Source organism: Bos javanicus, chromosome 2, assembly GCF_032452875.1.
Source record: "Bos javanicus breed banteng chromosome 2, ARS-OSU_banteng_1.0, whole genome shotgun sequence".
NCBI lineage: Eukaryota > Metazoa > Chordata > Mammalia > Artiodactyla > Bovidae > Bos > Bos javanicus.
The window spans coordinates 25967982-25980128 of record NC_083869.1 but is presented as its reverse complement, the minus strand read 5'-3'; the positions used below and the strand labels follow the sequence as shown (position 1 = coordinate 25980128).

Genomic DNA, 12147 nt, shown 5'->3' with positions numbered 1-12147 from the left:
AGGATCATGTCATCTGCAAACAGTTTTTACTTCTTCTTTTCCAATTTGGATTCCTTTTATTTCTTTTTCTGCTCTGATTGCTGTGGCCAAAACTTCCAGAACTATGTTGAATAGTAGTGGTGAAATTGGGCACCCTTGTCTTGTTCCTGACTTTAGGGGAAATGCTTTCAATTTTTCACCATTGAGGATAATGTTTGCTGTGGGTTTGTCATATATACCTTTTATTATGTTGAGGTATTTTCTTTCTATTCCTGCTTTCTGGAGAGTTTTTATCATAAATGGATGTTGAATTTTGTCAAAGGCTTTCTCTGCATCTATTGAGATAATCATATGGCTTTTATTTTTCAATTTGTTAATGTGGTGAATTACATTGATTGATTTGCGGATACTGAAGAATCCTTGCATCCCTGGGATAAAGCCCACTTGGTCACGGTGTATGATCTTTTTAATGTGTTGTTGGATTCTGATTGCTAGAATATTGTTAAGGATTTTTGCATCTATGTTCATCAGTGATATTGGCCTGTAGTTTTCTTTTTTTGTGGCATCTTTGTCAGGTTTTGGTATTAAGGTGATGGTGGCCTCATAGAATGAGTTTGGAAGTTTACCTTCCTCTGCAATTTTCTGGAAGAGTTTAAGTAGGATAGGTGTTAGCTCTTCTCTAAATTTTTGGTAGAAATCAGCTATGAAGCTATCTACCTGGCCTTTTGCTTGCTTGAAGATTTCTGATTACAGTTTCAATTTCCGTGCTTGTGGTGGGTCTGTTAAGATTGTCTATTTCTTCCTCGTTCAGTTTTGGAAAGTTGTACTTTTCCAAGAATTTGTCCATTTCTTCCACGTTGTCCATTTTATTGGCATATAATTGCTGATAGTAGTCTCTTATGATCCTTTGTATTTCTGTGTTTTCTGTTGTGATCTCTCCATTTTCATTTCTAATTTTATTGATTTGATTTTTCTCCCTTTGTTTCTTGATGAGTCTGGCTAATGGTTTGTCAATTTTATTTATCCTTTCAAAGAACCAGCTTTTGGCTTTGTTGATTTTTGCTATGGTCTCTTTTGTTTCTTTTGCATTTATTTCTGCTCTAATTTTTAAGATTTCTTTCCTTCTACTAACCCTGGGGTTCTTCATTTCTTCCTTTTCTAGTTGCTTTAGGTGTAGAATTAGGTTACTTATTTGACTTTTTTCTTGTTTCTTGAGGTATGCCTGTATTGCTATGAACTTTCCCCTTAGCACTGCTTTTACCGTGTCCCACAGGTTTTGGGTTGTTGTGTTTTCATTTTCATTCGTTTCTATGCATATTTTTATTTCTTTTTTGATTTCTTCTGTGATTTGTTGGTTATTCAGCAGCGTGTTGTTCAGCCTCCATATGTTGGAATTTTTAATAGTTTTTCTCCTGTAATTAAGATCTAATCTTACTGCATTATGGTCAGAAAAGATGCTTGGAATGATTTCAATTTTTTTGAATTTACCAAGGCTAGATTTATGGCCCAGGATGTGATCTATCCTGGAGAAGGTTCCATGTGCGCTTGAGAAAAAGGTGAAATTCATTGTTTTGGGGTGAAATGTCCTATAGATATCAATTAGGTCTAACTGGTCTATTGTATCATTTAAAGTTTGTGTTTATTTGTTAATTTTCTGTTTAGTTGATCTATCCATAGGTGTGAGTGGGGTATTAAAGTCTCCCACTATTATTGTGTTATTGTTAATTTCCCCTTTCATACTTGTTAGCATTTGTCTTACATATTGCAGTGATCCTATGTTGGGTACATATATATTTATAATTGTTATATCTTCTTGGATTGATCCTTTGATCATTATGTAGTGTCCTTCTTTGTCTCTTTTCACAGTCTTTGTTTTATAGTCTATTTTATCTGATATGAGTATTGCTACTCCTGCTTTCTTTTGGTCTCTATTTGCATGCAATATCTTTTTCCACCTCTTCACTTTCAGTGTGTATGTGTCCCTTGTTTTAAGGTGGGTCTCTTGTAGACAACATATATAGGGGTCTTGTTTTTGTATCCATTCAGCCAGTCTTTGTCTTTTGGTTGGGGCATTCGACCCATTTACATTTAAGGTAATTATTGATAAGTATGATCCCGTTGCCATTTACTTTATTGTTTTGGGTCCAGGTTTATACACTTTTTGTGTTTCCTGTCTAGAGAATATCCTTTAGCATTTGTTGGAGAGCTGGTTTGGTGGTGCTGAATTCTCTCAGCTTTTGCTTGTCTGAAAAGCTTTTGATTTCTCCTTCATATTTGAATGAGATCCTTGCTTGGTACAGTAATCTGGGCTGTAGGTTATTTTCTTTCATCACTTTAAGTATGTCTTGCCATTCCCTCCTGGTCTGAAGAGTTTCTATTGAAAGATCAGCTGCTATCCTTATGGGAATCCCCTTGTGTGTTATTTGTTGTTTTTCCCTTGCTGCTTTTAATATTTGTTCTTTGTGTTTGATCTTTGTTAATTTGATTAATATGTGTCTTGGGGTGTTTTGCCTTGGATTTATCCTGTTTGGGACTCTGGGTTTCTTGGACTTGGGTGATTATTTCCTTCCCCATTTTAGGGAAGTTTTCAACTATTATCTCCTCAAATATTTTCTCATGGTCTTTCTTTTTGTCTTCTTCTTCTGGGACTCCTATGATTCGAATGTTCAGGCGTTTAACATTGTCCTGGAGGTCTCTGAGATTGTCCTCATTTCTTTTAATTCATTTTTCTTTTTTCCCCTCTGAATCATTTATTTCTATCATTCTATCTTCTACTTCACTAATCCTATCTTCTGCCTCTGTTATTCTACTATTTGTTGCCTCCAGAGTGTTTTTGATCTCATTTATTGCATTATTCATTATATATTGACTCTTTTTTATTTCTTCTAGGTCAATGTTAAACCTTTCTTGCATCTTCTCAATCCTTGTCTCCAGGCTATTTATCTGTGATTCCATTTTTATTTCAAGATTTTGGATCATTTTCACTATCATTATTTGGAATTCTTTATCAGGTAGATTCCCTATCTCTTCCTCTTTTGTTTGGTTTGCTGGGCATTTATCCTGTTCCTTTACCTGCTGGGTATTCCTCTGTCTCTTCATCTTGTTTATATTGCTGTGTTTGGGGTGGCCTTTCTATATTCTGGCGGTTTGTGGAGTTCTCTTTATTGTGGAGTTTCCTTGCTGTGGGTGGGGTTGTATCGGTGGCTTGTTAAGGTTTCTTGGTTAGGGAAGCTTGTGTCGGTGTTCTGGTGGGTGGAGCTGGATTTATTCTCTCTGGAGTGCAATGATGTGTCCAGTAATGAGTTATGAGATGTCAATGGTTTTGGAGTAACTTTGGGCAGCCTGTATATTGAAGCTCAGGGCTGTGTTCCTGTGTTGCTGGAGAATTTGCGTGGTATGTCTTGCTCTGGAACTTGTTGGCCCTTGGGTGGTGCTTGGTTTCAGTGTAGGTATGGAGGCATTTGATGACCTCCTATCGATTAATGTTCCATGGAGTCAGGAGTTCTCTGATGTTCTCAGGATTTGGACTTAAGCCTCCTGCTTCTGGTATTCAGTCTTATTTTTACAGTAGTCTCAAGACTTCTCCTTCTATACAGTACCATTGATAAAACATCTCTTTTTGAAGACAATGGGCTGCTTTTCTGGGTGCCTGATGTCCTCTGCTGGCATTCAGAAGTTGTTTTGTGGAATTTACTCAGCGTTTAAATGTTCTTTTGATGAATTTGTGGGGGAGAAAGTGGTCTCCCCATCCTATTCCTCTGCCATCTTAGGACTGCCTCCCCCATATTTCTTTTAATGCACTCCATTTTTATCATGTTATATTTTCCATCATTATAACAGAAACCTTCACTATTTTATGCACCTTCCACACTATGTCACAATTGAAAAATGTGTAGATTATCTTCATTGGTTGTATTTTGGTTTGGCTCTTTCTAGATGATCTAAAATAAGGAGAGTAAATAGGTACAGAGTCTCCTTCTGACCCTAATGGATTGGTGGTAATGATGTGTAACTATGGTTCTCAACCCTGGCCACACCTTAAAATTATCTAGGGAGCTTTTTAAAAATGATGCCAACTCCACACCAGACCAGTATCAGAATCTCTGGGAGTTGGGTTCAGGCATATTTAAAATCTTACTGGGTGATTCTAATGTACAGTCAAGATTAAGAATTGTTGATCTGAAGCAGTGTCTTCCAGACCTCAACATCAATCCTGATTACCTCAAGAGCCGGTTAAAAACACAGATTGCCAGCCTCCACCCCCAGACTTTCTGATTCATTTAGGTCAGGGTGAGGCCCAAGAATTTTATTTTCTAACAAGTTTTTAGGTGATGTTGACATTTTCTGTGATGTGTTTTTGATTAGCTGTGATAATGTGGGGCCAACACCTTGAGAACCCCTGACATGAAACATTGTGTTAGAAAGGAACTTGAAGCTGAATGAAAGTTCAAGAGAAGAAGGCAATGGTTAGTTAGTCACAGCTGCCCTGGTCATAAAAGGAGGAATTGTACTTGTCACTCTCACTCTTGAGAAACTCTTCAGTGAGCTGTCTTCAATCACAGTACAGAACTGAGTTCCTCCTGAAATGAATCACTAGTTGTAGTAATCCTACCCACATTGTCTGATGGTAGAGAATCTGCCTGCAGTGCAGGAGACTTGGGTTTAGTCCCTGGGTTGGGAAGATCCCCTGGAGAAGGGAATGGATACCCACTCCAGTATTCTTGCCTGGAGAATCCCATGGACAGAGGAGCCTGGCAGGCTACAGTCCATAGCGTTGCAAAGGATCAGACATGGCTGAGTGACTAACACTTTCACTTGCTTACACACATTGTGAAGGTATTTCTTGACCACCATCCTCACCCACAGGCAGCTCTGCCCAGCCCAGCCAGGACTGGAAGCTGGACTCCTAAGACTGTCCAGCACCACACCACTCCAGCTCATGTGTTCTGCTCACCAACTTCCTCACCTTGGGGCCTCCAACCTGTCTACTCTTTATATCTATTGTCATAGACAGGTGGCTTGTTTTCCTACAAGATGAGTTATTTTATCCAGTTTGTCAGCTGGGACTGAGGACAAAGTAAGGCCTGTCATCATGGAAGAAGTCACTTTTGATGATGTGTCCTAGACAAAGGTTACAGAAAGTCAGGGAGTAGCATGACAGGCAGCAAGGTGCTGCAGAGAGAATAGATGGCTACTGAAATCAAACCCTGCCTGCCTCTGAATTTATCCTCAGTCTCTAAGCACTTGTTTGTTTTCTCTTAGTTCTGAGGGGCTCTGGCAATCATAAAAGCAGCCCACAAGCAGAATCCAGCAATGGCCATGCAGAGGCTTCAAGCACCTCTCCTGTCACTGAGAAAAATTGGTGAGTCTTATCTGTAAGATTTTATTCCAACAGACAATGAAGCAAAAGTATTTCTCACTCTGTGTTATTTTGGTGAGTTGGAGAGAGTGGAGCCAAAAAGTGTTGCCCACCAGATTCCCCCATGTCAGAAGTTCATTAGTCTGTGGGCAAAAGTCTTTGATCTACAGGGCAATCTGGTTACAACCTTCTTGTGGGTTCTCCTCGTAGTGAAACCTGTATTTGGCCTCAGTAGGTTAAAACAGTGGTTCTCAACTGGGGGCACTTTTGCCCCCTCCCGCTCTCCTTCTGAGGACATGTGTGGTTGTCACAACTCTTCACAGGGGGTTTGTGTGAAGGATGTCTAGTGGATCGAGGCCAGGGATGCTGCTGCCCAGTCTACAGTGCGCAAGACAGCTCCCGCCCACCAAAGAACTGACTAGCCTAAAAGGACAAAAAACTGTGGGCTTAAGCTAATGCAAAAAGGGTATATCATTTTCATTAAAAGTTTACTCCAGGATTTTGAGGAAGTAAGCAGGCCATTAGAAAATTCATTGTATCTTTTTGGAAAAAGAGGTGGTCTTAATTTGTAACTTCTAAAAATCTTAATTTTTTGAGACATCTTATTTGAAACTTGACAAATTAAATCCTCAGTACTTCTCTAGCAGTCTCAAATTGCTTGAGCTGCTTTTAAAGTAATTTGTGGTTGTCTCTCAGTAACCACAGGGAATGGTTCCAGGAGCCCCCACAGATACCAAACTTTGCTGTTGCTCAAGTCCTTTACATACAGAATGTTGTGGTACAGTTTGCCCTCCACATCCATGGGTTTCACAACCACAAATTCAACCAACCTTGGATTTGCACAAAACCCATAGAAATGGAGGGCAGATTGTACTTAATAGTCAGAATAGCTCATATAAGGGTACTTGATGAAATATTGTAGGCCTAGTATCTCATATTAGAGATGCTCTCATATTTTGAACAAAGTTCAAAATTTCTTTCAGCAGAAAGACCAGTGAACTTGGCAGGTGGAAGACTTGGGTTCTGATCCTAAAGCTAGCATTTTCCAGCCCTGTGATCTTGGGCAAGTCAATGAATATAGTTTGGGAAATGGCTCCAGCCCCAGCCTGACTCCCATCAACCTCCACTGATGACCAGCTTTACTCAGAATATCAGGGCTGTGCTGTGAGCAATGCCCACTTCCCTTCCCTCTACCTTAGAACTGCTCCTTCTATTCAGCTGTCCATTCTTCCTTTGCTCACCCAGGTGAGCTCTCCCTGGCTCACCTCTGTGATGTTCCTGCTCTCCAGGTCCTGCCACCATCAGGCAGACAAGCCTTGGCTTTCACATCTTTCTCCCTCTGCTGCCTCTTCCCCATTTGCTGATTCCTCTTCCATGTAACAAAAGTCTTCCCTGGGCCCTGTCCCTCCCTCTTCTTACTTTTATACCTCAGACTTCCTCAGACTGACTTCCAGCTTGGTTGCCTCATTCCCTCACCAACCCCTGCCTCTCTAAACCCGAAATCATCTGTGCCCTCACCACATCCCTCAAACAGTCTTGGGAAGCTTAGCTCCCAGCTAAGAGAGCCTTGTATTCATCAGTTTGTGCAACACTTGGTGCCATGGACCATGGTTTCTATGAATTGTGCTCGTCCATGGTTTCGGCAGCACCATGGTCTTCAGCTTCTTTCTCCCAGATGTCCTCCGTCTTTATCCTGCTCCTCTTCCACACACCTTGAAATACAGGCAGTTCTCCAAGTGCTTGACTCTCTTCTTTCTTCACTTCTCCCTGGGTGATAGCCTCTCTCACTAGTGTATTCTGGTACCAACTCTCAGCTGAGACAGCATGATTCTCAGGTCTCTTGTTCTGAGCTCCACCCTACTACACCCACCTCCTGCTGCCCGTAGATTTCCTGATCTATACACCAGAGCCTCAACAGAAAAGCCCACCAAAGGACCTCCACCAGCTCACCAGACCTCACCACTTCCATGAGTGCTACACACATTCTCCTGTGACCTGGTCTTCAAACCTGGTGCTCATTTTTGATCCCTACATCTCACTTAACCCCACCTCCAATCACTTGTTTAGCATCCTTCCCTAGCCCAGACCTACCATTATCTGTTTCTCTCCACTCTCTCCTCTGTATATATCAGCTTTCATTTCTAACACCTTATCAATTGTCTTAAAGCATATTCTGACTTCTCAAAGAACTTTAGTGGCTTCCTATTTCAGACCAAAAGAGGTTCAGACTCCTCAGTCTGCTTTTGCAAGCCTCTCTCTATCTCACTCCAGTTTGTCCTCTAGACTCAGCTCCTGCGTGACCCTTTATGCACCCTCTGGCTTCCTGGAGTCAGACTTCATATTGTTCCTACAAGTGCATCTCCTTCTGTTCTGTCTGCCCTCTCCTTTCAGTTCAGCTCTTACCTATTTCATCAAGATACAACATCATATCTCTCTTCTCTACAGAGTCCTTAATTCTCTTTAACACTCCTTGAACCATCATGGTCCATTTATGACTGTACTACTCAAAGGGCTGGTTCATAAGAAAATGAGGTTGTGTCCTAATGTACATCAAGCTACTGTTTCTTCAAGGAAGTCTTGCTCCCCCTCCCCCATGTATAGTCTCAGCCAAACGAAACAAGATACTTGGTAACTAATTGAACTGATTTGTATTCTGACACAAACTCTTTATGACATTGTGAGTGATAACATTGACAGACTGGGTCCTCGGACCACTTTGGTATATTACTCTCTGTGGCTCCCCATGTTTTGTCTGGTGTTGTGGTTGACCATGTGCCAGCAGTTCAGCTTCTCAAGGGCAAGGGCCAAATTTTCCTTCTTGTTTCTAGTACATGCAATGGGTCTCAATAAATTTGTCAGGCTGACTTCCAAGACCACTCCTCAGAACTCATATTTTTATGAAAGGAATGTTCTCCCTCAATCTTTAAGTGGTGGTGGCAACAACAGGATTCAGAATAATTCATCAGATAGTGTTTCAGGTCATCCGTGCCCTAGGGAAGGTGGGAGCCCATCTTTCTCTCTGTATTTGATGTTTACCTCAATGCCCTGTGGATCAACCCAGGGATTGAAAGGAAAGAAGTCTTGAGGCAGTCAGGCGGGGCATAATGAGGAGAGAGCTGGGTCATGCCAGTGGTGACTCTCCCAGCAGCAAGTAACAAAACTCAGCAGATTCAAGGACCCCTCAGGGTAACAGGTCTGAAATCAGAAGTTCCAGTGCTGGGCTGGCCACTCAGATATGTGGACACAGACTCCTTCCATTACTTTGCCGCTGTATCCCAGCACATCAGAACTTAGAAGCACAAGTTAGCTGAAGCAGCATGCTAAGGATCCCTTGTTCACATGGCATTGTCCAAAGAAGGAAGGAAGAGATGGATGGAGAAGGCCTATCGTCAGGAGTCTCTCCCTGTTGGTCATGAGGGAGACCTTTCCTAGAAGTCCCCAGGACACTCCTCTCACATCTTATCAGATGAAATTTGCAGAGGTGGCTCTGCAGGGGAGAAGAGTCCAGCGAGGGAAGCTGGAAAGGTGAGCATTTTCAGCTTCTGCAGAAGAAAGTAAGCAAAGAATAAAGGGGTTAGAGAAGCAACCCATAAAGTGTTCTAGAAGAATCCTAAAGAGGTAGCGACAGAACAGATACATTCAGGGAATGATGGAGGGAAGGCAAAATCAGAAGGAAGAGTTTATAAGGAAGACCCAGACATAAGAATAAACACTGTGAGACTAGAATGACAAGGACATGTTGAGGACATTGTTCTGACTCACCCAACATTTATGGCAGTGGCGAGTCTTCCTCACAGTTATCTCACAGAATGCACACACCAGTCTTTTGCATGATGTTCTCTATGAGTCAGATGAATACAGGGATGGCTACTCAATCAGCTCTCAAATGCTGGACTGGAGGCCACTACTGGGTTGGAGGCATCAGATTTACCTGCTCCTGCCCCAGTCGGCTAGCATGGGGTTCCCTCACTGTCACAGAGAATAAATGGCAGGTCTAGGGTTTGAGTCTGGATTTTCTGTCTCTAACAATAATAGTAACAACTAATATTTGATATTCATTAACAACTTCCTCAGAGAAGGCAATGGCACCCCACTCCAGCACTCTTGCCTGGAAAATCCCATGGACAGAGGAGCCTGGTAGGCTGCAGTCCATGGGGTCTCTAGGAGTCGGACACGACTAAGCGACTTCACTTTCACTTTTCACTTTCATGCATTGGAGAAAGAAATGGCAACCCCTCCAGTGTTCTTGCCTGGAGAATCCCGGGGATGGGGGAGCCTGGTGGGTTGCCGTCTATGGGGTCACACAGAGTCGGACACGACTGAAGTGACTTAGCAGCAACAACTTCCTAGGCACTGTGTTAAGGATTTCGCATGAATGATTCTTTTTAATCCTCATATTAATCCTGTGGGAGAGGCGCATATTATAGAAATTCTGACATTTAGAGAGTACAAGGGACTTGCTGTTGATGTTACCTTGTCAGCAAAGTGACAGAGTCAAGATTTGAACTCAGCTCTAACTCCAGAGCCCATGTTTTTAGCCAGTACATTCTGCTGCCTCTCCCAGCTCCAAATGCCTAGCCCAGGGTTTTTTGTATTTTTTTTTTTTAATTCTATATTCTCTATTTGTCATTGCAACAAATCTTGAATCACAACCAGCTAAGGAGTAAATTCTGATGGGCAACAAACTCTCAGCCTGTGATTGGTGGAGAAAATTCCAGGTCTCAACCTTGGGAGAAAGCTTCTGGCCTCATGGGAAAGGTGTTCCCATGGGTACGTGGTGGGGCGGGGCTCACTTGGCTGGGGAGAAAGAAACCTCATGTTGCAAGTCCAAGTCAGTGGTTGGCCCGGTGCTCCTCTGTTCCACTTCCTGTGTAAGCCTGTAACTGTGTACAGTGAATGACAGAATGGAAGTAGTCTTTTATGCCATGGGGCTTTGTTCCCATGATGGTAATCCTCCATTTTAATGCTGATAAGTACAATAGCGAGGATTATGCCCCTTAATTTAATTTGGCCTGCGTATGGCAAAGCTCTCACAAGGCTTTTATTTGACATTCTTTAGCACAGCTAGCCTGTTGTTGTGTAAAAAGAAGCCCCTTTGAGGGAGGCAGCAGATTGACCATGCTGGTGCAGATGTTTTTACCCAGCAGCTTGTAACACACCCCCAGAGAAGCTGCTTCGTTGTTGGCCACTTCAGGCTCAAGAGAGACTGAAACTTCATGACTCAGACAGCCCGAGGGGAGCTGGCACTTTGCAAGAGGGGAAAATGGACTCATATTTCTCCCGTTTGTCATCCTTACGGCCCGGGGCTTGAAGCCAATTGGGCTGACCTCAGAATTGATGAGCCAGAGCAACAGCCTTCCCATCAGGGCTGACTGTGGGCCAGATTTTCCTGTGGGCTGTGAAGTACAGATTGCCACATATCTTGACAGACTGTGTGGGGGGTCCTTGTAGAAATATGTGGCAGTGCTAAGAAGATTCAACAAAACAAAACTTTTCTTTCCATGTCAGTATCTGGAGGAGGTCCCCTTTCCCACCTTTCCTCTCCCACCCTTCAATTCCCATGCTAATTTTCCTTCCACTTTCATTTCACTCACGCAGGGGGCTAGTGCACATTTCCTGCCCCTGTGGCCAAGTTATTGCACTAACATATTAAGAGACACCCCCACCTCCCCATGACACCAGGGGAGAAATATCAGCAGGTGTGAGAGGAGCTAGGGGTGGTGGCCTTCTTTTATGACATGCTTATGATGCTATGGGTTACCTTCTTCCAGTAGAAAATCAAGTAACAGACCTGGGATTGAATCTTAGTTTAGCTACAGTAGGTCCCCTGCATACAAACGAGTTCCATTCTGAGAGCACATTCATAAGTCAAATTTGTTCATTAAGTTAAACACGGTTTGACAGGGAGGGCTTCCCTGGTGGGTCAGCGATAAAGAATCTGCGTACCAGAGCAGGGGATACAGGTTTGATCCCTGGGATGGAAAGATCCCCTGGAGTAGGAAATGGCAACCCACTTCAGTATTCTTACCAGGAAAATTCCAAGGACAGAGGAGCCTGGCGAGCTGCAATCCATGGGGTCACAAAGAATTGGACACAACTGAGCATACACACACATGCCCCACTGACACAATCGAGTAGATAGGTCTGTCCTGTAATAAGTTTATAATACTTTTCATGCACTCTGATCAAGTGGGACTTATCCCAGGGATGCAAGGATTCTTCAATATACACAGTCAATCAATATGATAAACCACATTCAGTTCAGTTCAGTTCAGTTCAGTTCAGTTGCTCAGTTGTGTCCGACTCTCTGTGACCCCATGGACTGCAGCACACCAGGCCTCCCTGTCCATCACCAACTCCCATAGTTTACTCAAACTCATGTCCATTGAGTTGGTGATACCATCCAACTATCTCATCCTCTGTTGTCCCCTTCCCCTATACCACATTAACAAATTGAAAAGTAAAAACCACATGATTATCTCAACAGATTCAGAAAAAGCTTTTGACAAAATCCAACACCCATTTATGAACAACAACAACGACAAAAAAAAAACCGCTCCAGAAACTGGGCTTAGAGGGAGACCAGTCCTGGGTGTTCACTGGAAGGACTGATGTTGAAGCTGAAACTCCAATACTTTGGGCAGGAGTTGACTCATTTGAAAAAACCCTGATGCAGAGAGCTGACTCATTTGAAAAAACCCTGATGCTGGAAAAGATTGAGGGCAGGAGGAGAAGGGGACGACAGAGGATGAGATGGTTGGATGGCATCACCGACTCAATGGACATGAGTTTGAGTGAACTCCGGGAGT

At 42.8% G+C, this 12147-nt stretch overlaps 1 protein-coding gene across 1 annotated transcript in view; it reads left to right on the top strand.

Annotated features, from left to right (window-relative positions):
* Positions 1-12147, top strand: part of MYO3B (myosin IIIB) — a 372181-nt gene that overhangs the window by 246531 nt on the left and 113503 nt on the right. Inside the window, exon 24 of the mRNA XM_061435661.1 lies at positions 5242-5341. Within this exon, the coding sequence (XP_061291645.1) occupies positions 5242-5341 (100 nt within the window). The remainder of the gene's footprint in view (positions 1-5241; positions 5342-12147) is intronic.